The 24,798-nt window shown below is 46.1% G+C and overlaps 1 protein-coding gene across 2 annotated transcripts in view; it reads right to left on the bottom strand.

The window, feature by feature from the left end:
• Positions 1-24,798, bottom strand: part of PDGFB (platelet derived growth factor subunit B) — a 78,345-nt gene that overhangs the window by 35,909 nt on the left and 17,638 nt on the right. The window contains exons 2-3 of one of the 2 annotated variants that reach the window (XM_030208510.1): positions 16,626-16,722; positions 5,030-5,034 (exon numbers count right to left, since the gene is read on the bottom strand). In XM_030208510.1, the coding sequence (XP_030064370.1) occupies positions 5,030-5,034; positions 16,626-16,722 (102 nt within the window). The remainder of the gene's footprint in view (positions 1-5,029; positions 5,035-16,625; positions 16,723-24,798) is intronic. The other variant, XM_030208519.1, reaches the window with a different exon arrangement.

The raw sequence follows: 24,798 nt of genomic DNA, 5'->3' as shown, positions 1-24,798 counted from the left end.
TCCAAAAGTGTGTAACCCGCAGGCACTTAACACTCTTGAGGTCCAGAATGGGCTGGACCATGCCTCCCTTCTGGGGGACCACAAAAGAGATGGAGTACCTCCCCTGTCTGCGCTCGTCGAGCAGCATGGGCACAATAGCCTGAAGAGACAGTAATGCCTGAATGGTGGACTTGATTTGTGCCTCTCGGACAGAACCTCGACACAGAGACTATAAGAAGAGAGGAGCGACCGGGCGGTAGAATTCTAACCGGTAACCGTCGCGCAGGATGTCCAGCACCCACTGATCTGAGGTGATGGACGCCCAGACGTCCCCCTATCGGACTGAACACATGGACCAATGCACCATCATTGTGACTGTCGGGCAGGAGGACCTGTCCGACCTGACTTGCTGGTCCCCTTCCTGTCCCCCTGAAAGGACGACTGACGGGGCTGAAACTTAGGCCATTACCCGAAGGCCGGGTGACCTGGTCTGTATTTCTTACTGTCCTGAAACCGAGGACGAGAGAACCTGGACTGCCGACCAGACGACCTAGGCCGGTCCTCAGGCAGCCGCTGGGGTCTAGACTCTCCGAGCTCTTTCACCAGATTACTCAAGTCCTCGCCAAACGGTAACTTCCCCCGAGAGGGCAGCTTGACCAACCGGGCTTTGGACGCCGCATCCACAGACCATGCCCGGAGCCACAACTGTCGCCTTGCGGAGACCGCCAATGACATACCCTTAGCCGAAACCCTAAGCATGTCGTACATGGCGTCTGCTAGATAAGCGAGACCTGCCTCCATCCTAGCCGCCCGCGAGCCACTCCTGGCCCCTGACCTTTGATGCCATTGTAGACAGGCACAGGCCACAAAGGAACTGCAAATTGCAGCCTGCAAGCCCAAGGCAGCCACCTCAAAGGCCTGTTTTAGGGCCTGCTCCAATTTCCTATCCTGAAGGTCCTTTAAGGCCACCCCGCCTTCCACAGGCAAGGTTTTCTTGGTGACCGCTGTCACCAAAGAATCCACCATAGGAAAGCCTAACTTCTTCCTTTCCTCTGGAACCAAAGGGAAGAGACGGGCCATGGCTCTCTCCACTCGTAGACCCGCCTCGGGGGTAATCCACTCTGCAGAGATTAAATCCTGAATATCTGGATGCATCGGGAACGTCTTAGAGGGACTCCTAAGCCCCTGCATGGGATCAGACTGCTGGGAAACTGAAGAATCCTCCCCCCCCCCCAAGTTCAGATATGGAGAGAGAGCCGATAAGGACTCCGAAATTAACACACCCAATTCATTTTTTTTAAAAACTTTTGGCGCTAGTGTTTAATAGAAAAAAGGTGCACCGCAGGAACCACGCAACCGTTACCATGGCCCGCTAACAGATCCCCAATTCACCACCTGGATCCTGAAACAGGGTGTGCACCCCCAAACTCTCCAACCTCCTCACTCCCCCCAGCCAGAACCAACACCGCCGGACTGGAGCCGTTCTGATACAGCCAGAAGAAACATGGCTCTTTTTTTTTTTTTTTTTGTTGATGGTTGCTGCACAGACTCTGCCACAAGAGAGGCTCAGGAGGGAAATAAAGGGAAGAAAGCCTCCAGGCGGGAGCAAGACAGGGACCCAGCACCACCAGGTATGTCTCAACTAGGAACCAGTCACCAACCGGACCAGAAGAAAACCAACTGGAACACAGAGAGAAACGAAGTATGTCCATCCACCTGCTGGAGATAGAAGATACTGAAGAACTGGGCGGCTAGCACGTGGCTTGATAGACCTTCAGTCCAGTGGCGTACCAAGGGGGGGGGGGGGTGGTGGGGGCGGTCCGCTCCGGGTGCCCGCCGCTGGGGGGGGGAGGGGTGCCGCGGGCCTGTCGGCTCTTCGTTTTCATGCTCCCTTTGCCCCGGAACAGGTTACTTCCTGTTCCAGGGCAAAGGGAGCATGAAAACGAAGAGCCGGCAGGTGCGCGGCACCCCCCCCCCAGCGGCGTGCACCCGGGGGGGAGGGGGTGACGCGCTGTTCCGGGGGGGGGGGGGGGCGCGGTGCATCGGCAATCCGCCCCGGGTGTCAGCCCCCCTAGGAACGCCACTGCTTCAGTCTGTCCCAGTATGGCAACACTTATATACTTATGCCCCCTTAGATTATAAGAGTTGAGCAGGGACCTACCAACTATGCCTGAATACGTAACTTCTCGAGCTCAAATCTGAAAAAAGGTTAATTTAGATCTAAAATCCAAATCCTGCTACTAAAGGCTGTTAAGACTGGTAATTCAGATATTATTTTGACTGAAGGTATATGTCAAGGGCATTTTCTTCTTCACTTTATAGGTCAATAAATATACCACACTAGAGTAGTGGTTCTCAATCCAGTCCTCAGGACCCAGCCAGGTTTTCAGAATATCCATAACAACAATATGCATGAGATAAATCTGCATGCACTACTTCCACTGTATGCAAATCTCTCTCATGCATTTTCATTGTGAAAACCAGACTGGCTGGGCGTATCCTGAGGATTGAGTTTAGAACCCCTGCACAATCCTCGGGATTCTATATATCACACCGAGATTCCTGCACAGAAATCAAAGCAGATTCCTTCTCAATGCACATAAAACTTAGTTAACAAGCTAATTGGAAGTTAAGCAATTATCAGCACTAATTAACATTAATTAGAATTTACGTGCACCGAGTGTATTCTGTAACGCGGTGTGCATAAATTGTCGCTTAGTTGAAAAGTAGGCATGGTTATGGGGTGGAATGGGCGGGTCATGTATGTTTCTAAAATCTATGTACATTGTTACAGAATACACCTGCTCCGCACCTAATTTAGGTGTCATTTAAACCAGGTTTTAGTTGACCTAATTGACCGTGACTAAATTTAGTCGCCTAGACCGGTACTCAGCGTTTTCTATATACCATGTGGAAATTTAAACCTATTCTATAAAATTTAGGCATACTTTAGAGAATATGCCTAGGCGTATTATTTTTCTGCACAGAATTCTCAGGTGCCATATATAGAATTTAGCCTGTGTGCGCTAATTTTCATCAGCACACTCAGTAATCTATGGAACGCATTGCCGTGCAACCTAAAAACGATTCACGAACTAATGAACTTCCGCAAACTTCTGAAGACCCATCTCTTTAACAAGGCATACCACAAAGATCAACCAATGTAACACACACAATTCCTCCACATATACTCAAACTGTCTTATAATATCTGCTTGTCATGCTAGTATCTTGCTTATCATAATCATATTGCTTGTTATACTACTATCTTGCTTTTCATTATCATATTGCCCAAGATTCCTCTGTAACACTAAATGTTTATTTCCTAATGTCTTCCATTTTCAAGATGTATTGTAAGCCACATTGAGCCTGCAAAAAGGTGGGAAAACGTGGGATACAAATGCAATAAATAAATAAATAAATCGCTACGTTAAACACACATACACCTCTCTGTTCTTCATTTAACCCCTTCCATTTTTAGCTTGACAGATTTAGAGGGGTATAATCGAAAGGGCCGCCCAAGTTTTGTTGAGGATGTCCTCGCAAAACGTCCTGATGGAGTGGCGGGGAAATCCGTATTATCAAAAAAGATGGACGTCCATCTTTCATTTCGATAATACAGTCGGGGACGCCCAAATCCTGAAATTTTGGTCGTCCTTAGAGATGGTCGTCCCTAGACTCGTTTCCGATTTTTCGGCGATAATGGAAACCAAGGACACCCATCTCAGAAACGACCAAATGCAAGCCATTTGGTTGTGGAAGGAGCCAGCATTTCTAGTGCACTGATCCCCATGACATGCCAGGACACCAAGCAGACACCCTAGGGGGCACTGCAGTGGACTTCATAAATTACTCCCAGGAACATAGCTCCCTTACCTTGTGTGCTGAGCCCCCCAACCCCCCCCCCCCCAAAACCCACAACTGTACACCACTACCATAGCCCTTACGGGTGAAGGGGGACACCTAAATGTGGGTATAGTGGGTTTGTGGTGGGTTTTGGAGAGTTCGCTGTTTCCTCCACAAACGTAACAGGTGGAGGGATGGGCCTGTGTCCGCCTGCCTGAAGTGCACTGCACCCACTAAAACTGCTCCAGGGACCTGTATACTGCTGTCATGGACCCGAGTATGACATCTGAGGCTGGCAAAAAATATTTTGAAAGATATTTTGAGGATGGGAGGGTGTGACTACTGAGGGAGTAAGGGGAGGTCATCCCCAATTTTCTCTGGTGGTCATCTGGTTAGTTCGGGCACCCTTTTGTTGCTTGGTCATAAGAAAAACAGGACCAGGTAAAGTTGTCCAGGTGCTCATCAGGGATGACCCTTTTTTTCCATTATGGGTCGAGGACATCCATGAGTTAGGCACGCCCAAGTCCCGCCTTCGCTATGCCTCCGATTAGCCCCATTGAACTTTGGCCATCCCTGTGACAGAAAGCAGTTGGGGACGCCCAAAATCGGCTTTCAATTATACCGATTTGGATGACCCTGTGAGAAGGACGCCCATCTTCCGATTTATGTCGAAAGATGGGTGTCCTTCTCTTTCGAAAATGAGCCTGATAGCTGTTATACAATTTGCAACCTGGACTAGTGTGTCTTCTAGGCTTTTATTATCCATTAAATGTGTGTGAAATGTCTTCCGAAAATAACTAAAATATTGCAATCGTTTCTGAAAGTGTAAACGGGTCAAGTACCGTTTCTAGAAAAAATGCACTTATCTTAAACAGAATACTCCAAATGTGCCCAGAAATTGAATAGATCACATTTTCTCTGCAGCTCATACTGCAAACAGTCCGCAATTACATTTTAGGATTCATAACTCTCTTCCTATTACCACGATGAAATCATACAAGCTGTTTTGTCATTCTAGAATATTCATTATGTACTAGACAGTTTATGCCAGGAAATATATATGGCCTTAATATAGAACAGAATATCTTTTTCATAACATTTTTTAAAGTGCTTTCTAATTATGTTATTTCTATCTTTATCCTGGGGAGGGGGGGGGGGGGGTGACTAGAATGTTTGTTTGAATCCTACTATTAATAGAGCTCAATGTTCTCTTGTGGTTACTGCTATCTCCAGTGATTTATGGAAATTATTCAGTAATGCTCAGCCTGAAGATATCTGGAGTGAACTTCCCTACTTGTGAAGATGATACTTTTTCTCTGAGACACAATGCCTAGAGCCCAGCTGGTTATTTTCATATATTATATTTTTATATATATACATAATATATATATATACTAGTTCACACCGGAACAAACCAGAACAAATATGTACTCCCCCACTACTATTTTCTCTGTTTAAATTGCCACCATGGTTGACTCCTGTGATATTCTACCTTGCCCCATCAAGGTTAAAAAAAAAAACACACACACATACACCTTGGAGCTCTAGTACTAGATAGACATGAATTATAACCTGAATTATAACCTTCTGAGATATCTTAGAATAAAAAAAAAATCATTCAGGTTTTCTACACTAGTGACACCCTGTCAAGTTACAACTAGTGGTCTGTCGTTGATGGTAATCTAATTCATAATATATCAGAATTCTATACACGAGGCATTACATCTGGGTCCCCTTCTGGCACATCCTGTCTCAGAAAATATTTTGAAGTTCATTGAATTGTGGGGCCATAGATAATGCTGGTCAGGTGATATCAATGCTTTATTTCTAATACATTGTCTTCTGTTTACTATTTTCATACTAGCATGATAGATTGGGACCCAGAATTATTTCTTGATCCACTGAATCTGGCCTGTTGTATCATCAGATTTGCATGATGTTCTGATAAACAGTACAACACTGCCTGAGGTGAACCGGACAATTCAAGCCCTACAACTGGGAAAACCTCCAGGCCCTGATGGATTTCACCCAGGCTTTTATAGAAAGGTAATGTCTGTGAGTTCTGTATTCTACAAATGATTTAATTAGTCAGGGAACTACAGGATGAGACACAAAAAAGTAACCCCCTAGATGTATTTTGTTGTTTTTTTTCAGCAACCACCTGGAATTTCAATATGAAATTTTACAGCTTTATTTGTTCTACTCTATTCCCTCTTTTGTATACTGCCAACTTTCCCAAAGGATTCAAAGCAGTTAACAAAAAGATATTACCTTCCTAATTAAAAGAAATACCTATTGATAAATATAAGAAATCATAATATAGTCCGAAACAGGTCATCTAAAAATCCTTAGCTGTCAATAAAATTATTTTAACTAACAATCATTGATTAAATAACAACAGTCTTCAAAGCTGTGACCATATGATTCAGGTGGGAAGCACATTCAGCCTGAAGCTCTAACCATTTAGGCCCAGAAATACCAAGAATTTGTATAAGGATCTTAAAGAGTTGATTCAGGAGCATATAGGAGACAGAAACTGCTTAAGCATCTATCTTGTTGGAGTGCTCAATGGAATGCAGATTCCTCTACACCTCTTCTGAAAAACTTTGGAGTAAGAGATACTGGGCTAGTCTTGTGATTTCAGCAGTGCAATCTGGACTCCTTCCATCTGCTGATGATCCGGGAACAACTCATTGGCAATATATAGGGTTTTTGAGGATCTGTACCGATCCCAACTGAAAAAGATGCTGGAGGACCACAAATGAGCCTAAAAGCCCCCGAGCCTCCTTGTAGACATCACCAGAGCTGCAAGTGCAAACCTTTCCACAGACTGTACTTCTAACGTTTACTATACCCAACAGTGGGGAAAAAGAGGGAGAGAAAGAAGGATTGTATAACAGAATGAAAGGAGGACTGTGAATTTTCTCTGGATCTAAAAAAAAAAAAAAAAAAAAAGTGAGACTATCAAGGTACAGAGACTTCGTAAACATTTTTCTTCAATACTTGTCTGCCTTGTACTGCCTCTACCAGTTTGTATCTGCGCCTTTTGACATTTGAAAGATGTTGCTTCAGTAAATTAGTTAGTTCAGCACACCAGCTTTGGAGTGGATTGAGTTACTGAGAAAGTGGGAAGCACAGAGAGAGTGTGAAAACTTGCTTCTGCCTTGATTACCAGTCCCAAACAAATAAATTTGGTTATAGATAGATCCCCCACCAATATCTGGGCACACTCGGGGACCAGTCTTTAAATACTCAATATCTTTGGCTCCGTAAGACTGACAAGAGGTTGGACCCTATGGTATCCTGAACCCATTAAATAAGTTATAAGTCCGCTTTGCCCCATAACTCAAATTCTTTCTTAATGTTGTCATTGCTTAGTTAGAGCAGAATGAAATGCTAAAAGCACACCTGCACTAATTCATAAATTATAGCTAGTCAGACATTCCTAACTGGCATCTTCCATCTGTTGCAAAAATGGCAAGTCCATGTATGGCCTCCTACACTGTAGCTACAAAGATACCCTCTTTTCCTTTTGCAATTTCAGCAATGCTAGCCCCTTTGTGCTGGAGAAGCTGTGGGAAGATGGATTCTCAAATTCACGTGTGACACTCCTGTTAGGGAGCCAATAAATTTCAGGTGCCAGCAAGATTCTGTCTCCCTTAACTGAAGGCAGTCCCCTCTCACTGCATGAGCAAACTGCAGTGTACCAGGAAAAGATGTCTGTTCAGTTCACAAAGACTGGTGATCTCCCCCTTGCTTGGTCACTGATCATATGTCGTTGGGATGACAGCGATGGGAGACAGTAGGCACTGTATAAAAATTCTGTTTTCTGGTGTCTTTGGACATACAGCTCATCTCCATCGCCAGAGCATTTAAGGCAGTCTGTGAAAAGCTAATTTGCTACTTAGAACCTCAACAAAAAAACCAGGTCACTGAGGGAGAAAAAAATTGATGAAAACACAAAAGATCCTTATATTTAAAATATCCTTTAATGTTTCCAACAAGAGAGGATACACGTATAATAACTCAGGGGTCCTTTTACAAAGCCGTGGTAAAAAGTGGCCTGCAATAGTGTGGGTGAGTCTTTTGGGTGCACACTGGGCCATTCTTTACCGTGGCTGGGAAAAAGGCTTTTTTTAATGAGCCGGGAAAAGGGCCTGTGCTAATATTAAACCGAGCATGTCTATTTATGGCTTGAGCGGAAGTCTTGTGAGGCTGCCACTTGAACTCTCAGCAGCCATTTTGAATCGGCGCAGGAGGCAGCAAGAGACAGTCTGCAGCCACTCCAGGCAGGAATGAGGGGGGCTCTTCCTGCCCCGAAGAGGTCACTAGACCACCAGGGCAGTACAGTAAGGTAAGGGGAGGGGTGGATAGGACACCCTAGGCCCGCTTGCCAGCCTGCATGTTTGTCCACATATCCAGACAAACATGCAGGCTGGCAAAACCCACCCAGTTGCCCGGCCGTGTCCTCAAAAAGACTGGGCATATGGTAACCCTACTAGATTCAGAGTTATCAGCACAGTCTCTAGCGAGTACATGAGGCTGGCTTGCAGCAAACCAGGTCACAACACCAACTCTTCAAGGTTCCAAGTTGAACTTGGCCTACCTGAACATAGGGGTTAGAGTTTCTCAGCTTCAGAGTGGAGGCATCTGCGTGGCCATCACTGCTTCCCTCTAGGCCCCTTTAACCTAGCTCTGGCTCCGCCTTTTATACTTTCTGGACCATGTCCTCCTGACTCCACCCTTCCTGTGTCACTTCCCCCTTGTTTGGGATTATGGGGTTTTAAGGTGGTTCTAACACTGTGAGCGAGTGTCCTCAAGGGGAAGTGGCAGCGTCCTATAGACTCCCTCAATAATATGTATTGTCTTCCATTTTGTCTACTCTTTGATTTTATTTTATCTAAGCGTTATTTTTATCTGTAATATTATATCTCCTAGGTGTAATATTTTTATGATTTGCTATATAACAATAGGTAAACTGCAAAATTCCTGACCGATTGTATATTTTTGAGCTGCTGCTTGTTCTGCAAACCAAAGAAATCACCAGTAAATGATTTTTTTGACTGGATTGTGTGAAGTATGGCTAATCCGGATTTGGGGTTACGGGTTTCTGCACAGACTTCTTCCCCTCCCCTGGCCACCCAGCAGTGATCCCTATGGGTATGGAGTGTAACGGCATCATCTATTCCTTTCCCAAATCCAATGCTATGAAGAAGATATACATCAGGACAAGACGCATTTTTGAAAAGGTCAAGTCCAGGCACTGTTTTACTCTCCTTGACATAAATACACCCTTGGAAATGTCTGTTATTAACCTAGCTAAAAGTATATTTACTTTATTTAGATTTTGCTCACACCTTTTTTCAGTATTAGCTCAAGGTGAGTTACATTCAGATACACTGGATATTTCTCTGTCCCAGGAGGACTCACAATCTAAGTTTGTACCTGAGGCAATGGAGGGTTAAGTGACTTGCCCAAGATCACAAGGAGCAGCAGTGGGATTGGAACCGACCACCTCTGGATTGCAAGACCAGTGCTCTTACCACTAGGCCACTCCTCCACTATAGATGGCTCTAGGCTTATGGGAGCAAGTCTATAACTTGGCACCTCCAGGTAGGTGTGCCGATGCTGAGCGCTAAGCACCAATTCTATAATGGCATCTGTGCACCAAGGTGCCCTTATAGGATACTAACATAAACCTCAATTGGCAAGACCATTTATGCCAGGTCAATGATAGGCATCAATGGGCATATTAACCCTCAGATTCTCTATATGGTGCCTAAAGTTGTGCATGCAAATTTGGCAGGTAGTGCGGCCATATTGTATGAGCAATTTAATTAGTTAACAAGCCAATTGGTGCCAATAATTGGCCACTAACAAGCAATTATCAGCACTAATTGGCACTAAATAGAATTTCCGCACATGACTTTCTAAGCATATTCTCTAAAGTGCTGCATGTAAATTCTAAAGCATGGACCACAAAGGGGGGGCATGGACGTTCCTATAAATTACATGCACTGTTATAGCCCGATCCGCGCCTAAGTTAGGCATGGGCATTTACACCAGATTTTAGTTAGCCTAAATGGGCGCACCTAAATTTTAGTCATGGGAACGGGCACTATGTGTATTCTATATACCACACCTAACTTTAGGCAAGGTTTATAGAATAGCACTAAACATGGTTTTCTTTCTCAGCGTCAATATTTTATCATATATAGAATTCACCCCATGTGCGCCATGCAACATGCTTAACTTACACACGTAACTTAGAGAATGCCAGAAGCTGAAGACACGCATATGCCTTTCTTATGCTCTGCCCATTATACATCCCCTTGCAATTAAGCACTAAGGCACATACATGCGCCATTATAGAAAAGTGTGGCGTACACTCCTGTGCCAAAGAGCCAATTCTCTCAGCGCTTACGTGCAAAAGGCGCAAGTAAATTCAAGCACCCAGTTATAGAATTGCCTTTCAAATGTATTTTAAGCCTGGCTGAGGATATTACTCAGAGAAACCTAGATTGTAAGGTCTTTGAGCAGGGACTGTCTTTTTGTGTATGGTGTACAGCGCTGCTTATGCCTTGTAGTGCTATAGAAATGATAAGAAGTAGTAGTAGTAGAAACCGGGATTTTTACAAGGATGTGCATACATGTATTGGGGGGGGGGGGGAGCACAGAGGCATAGCTAGGCAGGGGTGCAAGGGGAGCAGTTGCTCCCCAAATTTAATTGACTTAAATGGCGTTTATGTAGATTGTCCCTTCAGCCTCGCACTGGCACCTAGTTTACAAAAGGTCTGCTCCCCCTATGACAAAATCTGGCTATGCTTTTTTTTGGGGGGGAGGGGGGAGGGTTGCAGGAAAGCTGTAGGACTGGAGAAGAGGAAAAGAAGCTGCTGCTCACTTCTCAACCTTCATCCCTCTCTGGGTTCCTGTAGGAAAAGCTGCACCTATGGAAATCCCCACAGTTCCTGGGAGTGAACACATTGGTTCTGGCCTTGAAATGCTGCTATTGTTTGAAGCAGAGGCGTACACCCAGCTGCGCTGGCCTCCAAGTGTCTTTCTGGTGAGAAGCTGCTGTGTGAAAGTCTGACCTGCGAGCTGCCTGGGTCGATTCCAGAATGTTCCCTTCTCTCTTGTCCAGCTCACACCTCTTTGGATTTACAGTTTAATGCAAATTACTTCTTTTCCTCTTTACAAATACTGTTTCTGCACACTGAAAACAAAATGGGAAGCTGTGGGCGCATGTGCACATTTTCTTACCAGGCTGCCTTCGCAAGACAACTTGATTTGATTTAATAATTTGATATACTGGCTTACACTTAAGTTTTAAGGTGGTTTACAATAACAAATTAAAAAGCATAATACAATACACAGATAAGACAACTGAAATTAAATTCCACCCATCAATATTCATAATAAAACCTCAGAAGAGGATGCAATATGCCATACAGAGTGACTAAAACACAAATAAAGTTGTCTCTAAGCTGTAATGACGTTGCTTCAAACTGTAACACGATGAACAGGATGGTCACCAAGTCTGTTGTGTAGTAAGACTCCAGCCCCTGACTTTGAAAGTCTATTTTTAGACAGGAAATATTATGCGTTTGGGGCAGTGTGTGGAGGCCAAGAGGGACAGTGTCAGCAGGGAGCTGGTGCACTGAGAGCAAACACTGGAAGGAAAAGTCTATTTTTAGCCCCTTGAATCTCCGTGCTCTTAGTCTATCACCCCAGGACAGGGCTACCGAGGGGGGGGGGGGGGGGGGGGGCAAAATTCTCCTTTGCTTGATTTGCAAGGCAGGAGGAAGGTTACCGTATGCTGCAGCAGACAAGGTATTGGGGGGCCCTTTTACAAAGGCGTGTAAAGACCTACGCATGTGTAGCATGTGTCAAATCGGCATTACTGCCAATGCAGTGGAGAAATGGTCCAGCGAGTGTGCGATACACGCGCCCTTAAAGGAGATGGCCCTGAGTATCTGAACAATAGGATGATCCTTTATGCACTTCCAAGGACAATAAGGTCCTCTCAAGGAATATCACTAACCACACCCTCTCCAAAACACATTACACAATGTGATACCCGCAAGCCAGCCTTCTCCAGAGTAGCCCCCCACACTCTGGAATGCACTGCCAGAAAGTCTTGTGTTAAGCGGAGCCTATCTCTACTTCAGGAAGCAGGTGAAAGCTTGGCTCTTCAACCAGGCCTTGAATGGAAGAAGTAACTAACTTGTTAGTCTCACTCACACACACAAGGATTGACTCAGGCTGCACACACACTGCAGCAGGACATGTTTTATCTACTCGTACCCTAGCTAAGATAATATTTAACCATCTCTCTGTACTCATGTGCAACTTTCTTTAAATCAGTCACCTTACTTTTTAACTCTTCCTACTGTCTTACCTATGTTATATCTTTGCTTTACCCTTCACTATCAACTATAATGCTCTATTAATTACCTATTGTGTTGACATTGTAAGTAGTATACCATACTTTGTAATGTTATTTGAATATTTTTACTGCTGTAATTGTCTATTGCTCGTTTGATATACAGTGGTTTTCGTTGACGTCGGTTTCGGATTTCGTTGATTTTTGACTAGAAATTTGTCTCAGTTTTCGTCGAAAAAGAAGGACGTCCATCTCCCAATTTGTATCGGAAGATGGACGTCCTTCTCCTGATTTTGGGCGTCCTCATTAATTGCCTCGGTTTTGGATTATCGACGAAAACCGAGGTTTCATTGTATTCTTATTGTACAACACCTTGAGTGAATTCCTTCAAAAAGGTGGTAAATAAATCCTAATGAATTAATACATACATACATACAGCAGGCCACTTTTTGGCATGTCTTTGTATGGGTTAGTGTGTGCAAATATGCACATGCTTTAACATCTCTGCAGTAACTTGTTTGCATGTGGGCACTAACCATATGTTAAGGGCTTAACACCCTTTAGTTAGCTTAGCAGAGTTTAAAAAAGGTTTGGACGGCTTCCTAAAGGAAATTGGACAGGGAAAATCCACTATTTCTGGGATAAGCTTATAAAATGTTGTATAATACGCTTCGTTTTCCACACAGAAATTAAGGCGTAATATATAGAATTGAGGAGAAAGTGATTTATAAACTAGCGGACCTGTGATTCAGGATATTAACAAAGAATTACATATTAGTCCACTTGGATATGTGGAAATTAGGGTTGAACACATTGCAGTGGTACAATTTTACTGAACTATGTACCAAATCTCCTTCACATAGCAGCCCAGTTATAGAAACATGTCTGTATTCAATTTCTTACATGGAAAATTTTTTCAAAGTGATTTGTGCAGATGAAAAAAGCATTTTGCAAACCTTATTCAGATGTCTGAAAATTTCTCACGTTAATACGGCTTAATTCTTAGGTCTATTCCGCAACTCAGGCCCTCTTACCTCTAGCAAGAGGAGATGTTTCCTGGCCTGTGCTTAGGACGAGGGAGGAAAGGTCTGTGAGTGGGTGACATTCCAGTTTTCACACAAAAGCAGGTGCCAGTGAAAGCATATATTTTATTTATTTAGTTCAATTGCTGCCCCAATTTAAAAACATTCTGGCTGGAAATTCAGCACTGGGCCCTGTGGATACTTCGGCATTGAATTTCTGTTTTTTTTTTAATTTTAAATGGCTGGCACATGCCTGGTTAAGTCAATATTCAGATTTAAACTGCCACGGGCTAACATATAAATATAGGACAGCTGTTTATACAGTCATATTTATGCACTAACGTGGGTGTTAGTGCTCTGAATATTGGGAGCTTACTAGCTTTTGCACAGTGGAGGAGTTGCCTAATGGTTAGTGCAGTGGGCTTTGAGCTTGGCAACCTGGGTTTGATTCCCACTGCAGCTCCTCGTGACCTTGGGCAAGTAACTTAACCCTCCATTGCCCCAGGTACAAAAATTTTGATTGTGAGCCCTCCAGCGATAGAGAAAGTACTTATATAGCAAGTGTACAGAGCTGCATATAGTAGTGCTATAAAAATTAGTAGTAGTAGTAGAAATGCCCCTGAATACCCCCGATGTAGCCAGCTTCCACTTTGGCACCAGTAATTTTCTGCGTCACTAAAAAGTGACTGGATAGTCGCATACAAGCAAGTTAACTGGTCGGCGGCCGTTCCCAGCTGGTTAACTCACTTTGGGGCTCATTTTCAAAGCACAAAGGGGCCCTTTTACAAGGCGTGGTAGGCTGTATGCACGTGAGCGTGCATCAAAAGGAGACTACCATCAGGCTAGTGTGCCCTCTGGTGGTAATTTCAGATTTGGCATGCTATTTTTTTTACTTCTTACTGCGCGCAGCGTTTCTGGCATTAATCAGCAGTTGGTGTGCGGTGATCAGTCACTGTGCATGAAACATGTGAGCCTTTACTGCTAGATCAATGGGTGGCATTAAGAGCTTAGGCCGTAAATAGGCACGCGTGGTTTCAATTTTACTGTAGGCCCTTTTCCTGGCTCATGGAAAAAAAAAGCCCTTTTTCCAAGATGAGGTAAAAACTGGTCTGGCACATGCCCAACACATGTGCCCACAGAACCGCAGGCCACTTGTTGCCATGGCTCAGTAAAAGGACCCCAAAGTTCCATAGGTTACTATGTAACTTTGTAGGTCTAAATGCTTTGAAAATACCCAGATTAGTCGAAGTGGATTACATAAAAACATACATAATTATATTTGTCCAATATGACACTCTCATTCCTATTTGTAGGATTCAGGTTGCCATCTACAAGTTTATTTCACTGCTTAAATTTATGCTTATGTTTGATCATTTCTATTTATTAGGATTTACCAACTTTTTTGAAGGAGTTCACTCAAGGCAGTGTACAGTAAGAATAGATCAAACATGAGCAATAGGCAAATACAGCAGTAAAAATATTCAAACAATACAAAGTATGGCATAGTATACTACTTGCAATGACAACACAATACGTAATAGAACATTTTAATTGACAGTGAAGCGTATAAGCAAACATGGAACACATATAGGTGCAGTAATGGCTTAGGCAAACCAGCCCCTAGAAATGCAATGGAAGCAGAGGGGAAGAGAGAAATGGGAAGGCTGAAAAACCTGCTAAGTGGCAGGCTCGGAAGTGAAATTTTAGGCTACTTTTTATTTTGCCTGATAGGATCCTCCTACTCCTTTGGGTTTGCATTTCATTTGGAACCTGGCACTGTAGTGCTGGTTGAGATCCTTCATGTGCGTGTATTTCAGGAAAGAGTCCCAGTGTCACTCCTATACTCTTCTTGTGTCTAGTACAGCCATCAGAGTGACACGTGCCTGACAGAGCAGCACCAACTGCTTTCCCATCCAGAACCTGGCATAAATACTTTTCCAGGTAACCAGCAGGTGTCACTATTGCACAATGGCTTAGGTTCCCCCCTTCCCCCTGTCCCCCAATCACTGTGAGCCAATCTTTGATATACCACTTTTCTGTGGTTACAAGATTTTTATTCCCTCTCCTAATGCAGTTCATAGAAACATGATGGCAGATAAAGGCCATATGGCCAAAAATGGAAGAAAGATGGATTACAAAAATCCCTATGCTTTACAGATACATGTAAAACAAAACCAAAAAATAATTTGAACTGACTTGACATTTCCTCCAGAAACTGGGCTACTTGGCAGCTCTAGAAGGAGAAGCAGGTGTGGCTCTTTCATTCTGAACAGCTGGGCGTGGGAATGCATTCCACAGCTAAATTTGAAATGCCTACCATTGTACCACTGCCTGGAAACCAAAAAAACCTGACCATTGTTTGGCCACCTTGGAGTTTCCTCATGACCTCTCCCGCTCCACAATGCCCCAGCAGCTGAAGGTCAATTTGGTCAGAGACAGAAACGGTAAAAGTGAGAAAAAAAACACCCCCACCCCCATGCACCACATGGAGTGGTGGAGGTGGTAGCTGAGGTAGGGAGAGACTGGGAAGGTTGGTAAGAAATTAAAAAAAACAAAAACAAAAAAACTTTGTTAACTCAGAGTAACTAATTTTGGAAGGTGCCAAACACTCCAAGAATGAGAGAGGACACTGTTCTAGGTCTTTCCCAAGGGAAAGAATGATTGATGCAGCTGGTGCTGAGGACAAAATATACTTCAACCCCAAGGATGGGAGGGCAATTTTTGAAATTCAGTTGGAGGGGGCTCGGAGGGAGCAGCAATGCTTCAGAGAACAAGCCACTGGCCCAACTGGCAGAGGAAACAAAGGCAGGAAACTCTGTTCCTTCACAGATAGCACATCGGCAGCAATCGACAAAGCAAGCTACAGACAAAACAAAAGGGGGAGAGAGAGCTGCAGAGGTCGGAAAAGAATAGAAGCCCCTGCGAGCGACATTAAAAATAAGCCTTTGACCCGGCCTGTTGGCTCGGCGCGTGTTAACATCTGCACATGTACATGCTTCCCACACGCCAGGGACCATCCCCATCACAGATGCCAGCTCCAAAGGCAGGCAGAAGATGGGCATCTGACATCTACAAGTGCTAGGCATTCATTTCACTCTCGAAAGATCATGGGACTGAACTATTGTGTTTGTTCTCCCAACCCTTGTACTTCAGGATTCATTCATTTTGCCATAGCTAGAGAGCCAATACCCATCCCTTCGTAATATCCCACAAGCCGCATCCTGCTTTAAGATGTCTCTTGCACAGGTAGGTGCCACAAGGCAGCTCCTGTGACACAGCAAGCAGGGTAGGGCAAGGAAACATCCCCCACCCCTCCACCCAGAAGACTGGGCATTGCAGATGGGAGGAGCAGGAAGGCTGGCAAAGAAAGAGAAAGGTTGTTGAGCATAGATTTACCTACGGAGTCTATCTGCAGGAGCCGCTGGAGGTCAGCGATGGAATGAACTGAGCTGCCCCTCAGCTTCTTGTAAACTTCCTGGGGGATAGGATCACCCTGCCAGAGAAGGAAAAAGAAAACAAACTGGTGTTAAAGTTACCCACGGAGGGAGCCATGGTACAAAATCATCCTTCCGAGCCCCAGTCAGTCAGGAGGAGAGCTGCAGGAGAACTCAGTATCCTCAAACATGGGCAGAATGACTGACTGCTGTCTTTCTTGTTTTTATTTCACTACACCTGCATTACGGGATCTGTAGGCCCAATTTCTCCCAACAACAGCAGGACTGCAAGTCCCAGCATCTCCACCAACAGTGGAATGGGATCCTAAGGGTCACACTGGGAGGCTGGATTTCATATCAACGGTATTCACTGCACCAGCCAGAAAGAAACACTAGAAGGGAAATGAGATTTGGCAAGAGCCAAATTTATAACTATGCAATGACTGATCAGCTCTGATACCTAAACCAGATTTTCTAGCAGAGGCAGTTACTAAGATTTGTTGGTGCATCTCATTCCTATCCTTGAGCTCCCCTGTTATTCCAGAATGGGAACCCCTCCCCCTCCCCCACAAACTTACACTCAGAGCACCCCTCAGTCCTGACCTGCAACTCCAATATTACACACAGCTCTGCCAATGCACCTCAGTCAGCTCCACTGTGCATCTACTATTATTTCAGTACTAATTACAGTTAGGACAGCAGGAATCTCTTACAAAGCCATGTGTAACATTTTGCAACATATTAATGCCATGCGAGGTCAAGCCAAATCCCCTGCCTTGCACTGCTCCGTTCTCTTAACTGATATCTAACTCTGTAATAGAAATGTTAGTGGTCACTCCATCCCTAAGAGCACATCACAGGCAGGAGCAGGTGATGGGAATTTAGACATCCAGAGAGAAAGTTACCAAGACCTTTTTATCACAGACACAAAACAAAATTCCTCAGCAAATCTTTCACATGCAAACAAGACTGGCAGATCCAGGTGGGTCTCCTTATAAATTCACAGACAGGACAGCTTCTGAAGCTAAGCTAGGCCTGGGACTTACACCAAAACTGTAAAAAGACAATACAATGGGAAAAGGCAAAACCTTTACTCTTAGTTTACAGATAAATAAATATCTTGGGCCCAATATTCAACACGATTTAAATGGCCAGGAGAGGCTTGTCGGGATCTATTCAGTGGCAGTTAACTGGAAAGTGTCACTAAATATTCCTCATTAGTTGTACGCCACAAACAATTATTTTGTGGGCAGTCCAGGGTAGAGTTGGCACTTATCCTGTTAAGTGCAGATAGTAGCACTTAATCGGATAAATCGGACCATAGTAGCACTTAATCGGATAAATCGGACCACACAAAATACAGTCCTATCTGATTACATTCTGAATATCAAATTTAACTTCAAGTTCAATGAGTTGCACTGCTGAGGCAAACACGATGTTTACTCATTAAATATTCTATGTTATGATCTGGTGAATGATTTATTATAAGAGTTCGTGTTTACCACACCAGATTGATTTAAGCACGTTTATAACTGAGTGTTATTGGCATCCGATTAGGGAAGGGCATGGTGAGTGAAGGTGGAGGATGAATGTCTTCAAGATGTGGAACTGTGATGGGCTGCCCTGGGGAAAGGATGAAGCTGTGAGATTCCTCCACCTCCTAACCCAAGCCCTCCCCTCGCTCTGAAAACATTAAGCCTCCCTGCTGCCCCAACGCTTCTGTGGAGCACTGTCTGGAACCAGGGACTCCCAGGAGAAGGGACAGCTAGCAATTCTTGGAGGGAAAAGGGTCAAGGGGTGGGAGGAGGCAGGGAAACTTGTCACTTGAAAAGACAAGAGGAAGGAAGAACAGAAATGAAATACAGAAGGAAGCTGCAATGACAGTTCCTGAAGTTCCCTTGTTCTCATAGGAAAGGGTAAGGGAGAGAAGTGAAAGGGGTGACACCAAGGGTGGAAGGGGAAGTGTAAGCATTCCCTGACCTCTGTTCATCAAAACACTGGCACATTAGTGGCACAGCTGGGGTTCCTCAGCATAGCTGTCAATTTACCCAGATCCAGTAGAGACATTTCAGGCCAGTCCGGCTTTTGAACTGAACCGGTGTGCTTCTGTATATGAAAACCTGAGTCTACCCATTTAAAATCAGTGCTGCAGGTCCCATAATACAGTGGTTCTGAACCCTGTCCTTACGGCACACCTAGCCAGTAGTTTTCAGGCTAGACACAATGAATATGCAGGCCACAGATTTGCATATAGTAGAGCCAGTGCATGTGGCTATCCTGAAAACCCGACTGGATGAGTATACCCCATGGATTGGGTTGAGAACCAAAGCAAAAATACATTAGGAAGAGGTTATCAGAAAATCAGGACCTGCCCAAAATCTCCTTCCTGGAATTAGGTAACTTGGAAGCTCTGGCTTCTTAGCCTTGGCTTTTAGTCCTTCCTAAACTCCCACAGAGCTGAATTTATATCTACAATAATTCTAGAGCTGCCAAACTACCCAATTTTGAGAGAGAGATTTTAGGCCAGTCCTGATGCATTATGGCTGTGTTCCCAGAGTCCGGTCCTGGAGTACCCCCTTGCAAGTCAGGTTTTCAGGATATCCACAATGATTACGCATGAAAGAGATTTGCATATAATGGAGGCAATGTATGCAAATCAAGTTCATGTGTATTCATTGTGGATATCCTGAAAACCTGACCAGCAAGGGCAGGGCCGGTCTTAGCAAGTGCGGGGCCCTATGCAGACCAATTTGACGGGGCCCCACCCTAGCCCCGCCCACCCTAACCCCGCCCCACCCTAACTCCACCCCCACCCTAGCTCCAGAGCCAACCACCCCTCCCTCCGAGCTCCAAGGACCCCAGCTCCAGGACTTGTCGATCCTGCACAGTCAATGCCAACGGAAAACCATGTCTTTTTCACAAACACAGATACACCCTAATCCACTATAGAATAAGTAGTAATATTTAAACTTTCTATTTAGACAAAAATTAAACTGAACCCCCAAGATGCCAGACTCTGCATACAATTCAACACCACAGAAACAGAAAATGACCCCTAGTACTGTGCAAAATATAAAGACAGCAGATGTAAATTTGAAAAAAAACTAAAAAAATACCAATCACCACTTTACAAATTAACAAATAGAAATAAAACAAATATAGAAAATAAAATAATACCATTTTATTGGACTAATACATTTAGCTTTCAGAGGCCAAAACCTCCGTCCTCAGGTCAATACAGTATAGAGCTGTTACAGTATCCTATCCTGACCTGAGGAAGGGGGCTTTGTTCTCCGAAAGTTTGTCAAAATGTATTAAAATTAGTCCAATAAAAAGATTACCTTATTTACATGTTCTATTATAAACATTTATTAACATAGCTACAATACTATATCCTAAAGCAAAAAAATAAAAATATATATTTTATTTACAGTTTGTCATCTCTGGTTTCTGCTTTCCTCATCTTCTTTTCACTGTCTTCCATCCAGCATCTGTCTTCACTCTCTCTCTCTGCCATCCAGTGTCTGCCCTCTCTGCTGTCCCCGCCATCCAATGTCTGCCCTCTCTCCCTGCCCCTTTCGTGCACATCTGCCCTCTATCTCTGCCCCTTCCATTCACTGTCTGCCCTTTCTATCCCTTCAATCCACCATTTGCCCTCCCTCTCCCATCCAGGGCCGGTCTTAGCAAGTGCGGGGCCCTATGCAGACCAATTTGACGGGGCCCCACCCTAGCTCCGCCCCACCCTAGCTCCAGAGCCGGCCATCCCTCCCTCCGAGCTCCAAGGCCCCGAGCTCCAGGGCTTGTCGATCCTGCACAGTCAATGCCAACTGAAAACCATGTCTTTTTCACAAACACAGATACACCCTAATCCACTATAGAATAAGTAGTAATATTTAAACTTTCTATTTAGACAAAAATTAAACTGAACCCCCAAGATGCCAGACTCTGCATACAATACAACACCACAGAAACAGAAAATGTCCCCTAGTACTGTGCAAAATATAAAGACAACAGATGTAAATTTGAAAAAAAACTAAAAAATACCAATCACCACTTTACAAATTAACAAATAGAAATAAAACAAATATAGAAAATAAAATAATACCATTTTATTGGACTAATACATTTAGCTTTCAGAGGCCAAAACCTCCGTCCTCAGGTCAATACAGTATAGAGCTGTTACAGTATCCTATCCTGACCTGAGGAAGGGGGCTTTGTTCTCTGAAAGTTTGTCAAAATGTATTAAAATTAGTCCAATAAAAAGATTACCTTATTTACATGTTCCATTATAAACATTTATTAACACAGCTACAATACTAATATCCTAAAGCAAAAAAATATATATATATATTTTATTTACAGTTTGTCGTCTCTGGTTTCTGCTTTCCTCATCTTCTTTTCACTGTCTTCCATCCAGCATCTGTCTTCACTCTCTCTCTCTGCCATCCAGTGTCTGCCCTCTCTGCTGTCCCCGCCATCCAATGTCTGCCCTCTCTCCCTGCCCCTTCCGTGCACATCTGCCCTCTATCTCTGCCCCTTCCATTCACTGTCTGCCCTTTCTATCCCTTCCATCCACTGTCTTCCCCTTCTCTCTGCCCCTTCAATCCACCATTTGCCCTCCCTCTCCCATCCATCCGGGTCTGCCCTCCCTCTCACTCCCCCTTCCATCTAGGATCTGCCCCTCTCCCTGCCCCTTTTTTCAGCCCCCAGTTCCAGCCCCACTATCCCACCAGTCCCCCGTTTCAGCCCCAGCCCTTTTCTCCCACCAGTCCCGAGCTTCAGCCCCCAACCACTCCTCCCTGTCCCCTTTTCAGCCCCCAGTTTCAACCCCAGTCCCCAGCCCTTTTCTCTCACCAGTCCCAAGCTTCAGCCCCAGCCACTTCTCCCTATCTCCTTTTCAGCCCCCAGTACCCACAGTTTCAGCCCCTGCCCCTTTTCCGCCTCCAGTCCCAGTACTAGCCCCCTTATCCCACCTACCCTCCTTTTCAGCCCCCAGTTCCAGCCCCCTTCATCCACATGCCTTGTATTAGAACCACCCTTTTCAGCCCCAGAACCATTCTCCCACCTGACCCATGCATGCCCCATTTTCCCACCAGCCCCATGCATGGCCCCCATTTCCCATATGGCCCCTTCTCAAACCCCAGTTCCAGCCCCCTTCTCCCATCTGAGAACCCCCATCCCACACCCTTCTCCCATCTGAGTCCCCCTTACCCCCTTCCCCCAACTGAGAACCCCCATCCCACACCCTTCTCCCATCTGAGTCCCCCTTACCCCCTCCCCCCAACTGAGAACCCCCATCCCACACCCTTCTCCCATCTGAGTCCCCCCCCCGACCCCACCCACCTAAGAACTCTGTTCTGCTGCACCCACTAACTTTAAAAAAAAAATTGAGAAGCGCCGAGTAGCAGGCAGCGCCTCGTGTCTGCCCTGCTACAAATCTCCTGCACATCGTCGGGCCGGCCTTTCCGCATTAAGTCCCGCCCTCCTCTGAGGTAATAGGCTCTTCCCGCATTAAGTCCCGCCCTCCTCGAGGTAATAGCCTATTACCTCAGAGGAGGGCGGGACTTAATGCGGAAAGGCCGGCCCGACGATGTGCAGGAGATTTGTAGCAGGGCAGACACGAGGCGCTGCCTGCTACTCGGCGCTTCTCAATTTTTTTACTGAAGAGCAATCGAGCGGCAGGTGGGGCGACCCCAGGCGCGCCGCGCGGGGCCCTATGCGGCCGCCTCGGTCGCCTCGCCCTAAGACCGGCCCTGCTCCCATCCATCCGGGTCTGCCCTCCCTCTCGCTCCCCTTTCTATCCAGGCTCTGCCCCTCTCTCTGCCCCTTTTTTTCAGCCCCCAGTTCCAGCCCCACTATCCCACCAGTCCCCCGTTTCAGCCCCCAGCCACTCCACCCTGTCCCCTTTTCAGCCCCCAGTTTCAATCCCAGTCCCCAGCCCATTTCTCTCACCAGCCCCAAGCTTTAGCCCCAGCCACTTCTCCCTATCTCCTTTTCAGCCCCCAGTACCCACAGTTTCAGCCCCTGCCCCTTTTCAGCCTCCAGTCCCAGTACTAGCCCCCTTATCCCTCCTTTTCAGCCCCCAGTTCCAGCCCCCTTCATCCACATGCCTTGTATTAGAGCCCACCTTTTCAGCCCCAGAACCATTCTCCCACCTGACCCATGCACGCCCCATTTTCCCACCAGCCCCATGCATGGCCCCTATTTCCCATATGGCCCCTTCTCAAACCCCAGTTCCAGCCCCCTTCTCCCATCTGAGAACCCCCATCCCACACCCTTCTCCCATCTGAGTCCCCCTTACCCCTCCCCCCATCTGAGAGCCCCCACCCTGCAACCTTCTCCCATCCGAGTCCCCCTTACCCCCTCCCCCCATCTGAGAACCCCCACCCTGCAACCTTCTCCCATCCGAGTCCCCCTTACCCCCTCCCCCCATCTGAGAACCCCCACCCTGCAACCTTCTCCCATCTGAGTCCCCCTTACCCCCTTCCCCCCAACTGAGAACCCCCATCCCACACCCTTCTGAGTCCCCCTTACCCCCTCCCCCCAACTGAGAACCCCCATCCAACACCCTTCTCCCATCTGAGTCCCCCCCCTGACCCGACCCACCTACCAACTCCTGCTGCACCCACTAACTTAAAAAAAAAATTGAGAATCGCTGAGTAGCAGGCAGAGCCTCGCGTCTGCCCTGCTAGTAAAAATTTCCTGCACGTCGTCGGGCCAGCCTTCCCGCATTAAGTCCATTGTTCCATGCTTCTTCTCTGCCCCGGAACAGGAAGTAACCTGTTCTGGGGCAGAGAAGAAGCATGGAACAACGGACAACAGGTGCGTGCGGCACCTCCCCAGCAGCGTGCACCCGGGACGGACCGCACCTACCGCCCCCCCCCCCAGGAACGCCACTGATTTTATTTGATTTAAAGTTGAATACAAATAATCCGGAGCTCTACTCTGCTAAATCCTACTGAAATAAACACTTGATCTCTGAATTTCACGTTGCTTCTTTTATTATTTGTTAGGTTCAAGCTCAATGCCCATTATTAGTATTTGGCCGAATAGTATTTTTCATGAATCGTATTCAGATGAATAGTAAAATATGCTATTTGGTACAGCTCTACTAGATATGCTGTATTCTGTGCTCTGTAAAATTGGGTAAAGTCCCACACCTATAGGGTCTTTCTTTGTTTTTTTTACTGTAAATTCCTAGCTTGGCCAGGGTCCAAATGCTTTCATGTTCCTCGTGGGTTCGGCTTTGCTTCTCTTCCCATAGGCAGGGCCGCCGAGAGACTGAGTCAGGCCTGCGGCAGGGCTGCTGCCAGCCCCCCCTCCTCCCCGGACTGCAGTGTAGCCAAACTATAAAAATTGGGGGGGGGGGGGGGAGGGTGCATATTTTGCCCCACCTCCCTGACCCCAGCCGCAACTCCACATACCTTGCTGGCAGGGGTCCCTAAGCTCAGTGTCATAGCGAGGTCAGCTGACACCCGGGGTGGGTCACCGCTGCGCACCCTCCCCCCTCCGGAGCACATACCGACGAGGGAAAGCGGCGAGGGATGGGCGGGAGGGCCAAACCGCCCCGAGTGCATGCACCCAGGGCGGACCGCCCCCCTTCCTACGTCACTGCCTAAGCCCCTCCTGCAGAAGTCTTCCTCCAGTGCTGTTCTCCACTGCATTGCCTGCCCTGGGGCTGCTGTTCCCTTTACGTCATGACAGGCAATGCAGTGGAGAACAGCACTGGAGAGGCTTGGGGACCCTCACCAGCCAAACCAGAGGCCCCGAAGCTCTGTGTCTGCTCCTCCCCAGCCTCTAAGGGGGGCCCGGTGCATGCAGTTCTCTCTCCTGTTCCTGTCGGGAGGTGATCACCTGGGTCCCATCAGAAGCAGGAGAGAGACAGACACCAGCACTGGGCCCCCCTTGAAGGCCAGGCCCACAGGAATCATGCCCCCCACCCACCCCTCGGCGGCCCTGCCCATAGGGGAAGATTCAGGAAATGGCACCAGGATACAGGCATGAATTCTATAAATGGCAGTTCTGCACCTCCAATAACATCAGGAATGAAACAACCACACCCCGACTTTTAAGTCCCCTCCGCGAAAAACTACACTGGCTCCCAATCAAAGAATGCATTGCTTTCAAAATCTGCA

This window comes from Microcaecilia unicolor, chromosome 1 (assembly GCF_901765095.1).
Source record: "Microcaecilia unicolor chromosome 1, aMicUni1.1, whole genome shotgun sequence".
NCBI classification, from domain to species: domain Eukaryota; kingdom Metazoa; phylum Chordata; class Amphibia; order Gymnophiona; family Siphonopidae; genus Microcaecilia; species Microcaecilia unicolor.
The sequence above is the reverse complement of the archived record's forward strand: the minus strand, read 5'-3'. Positions and strand labels throughout refer to the sequence as shown.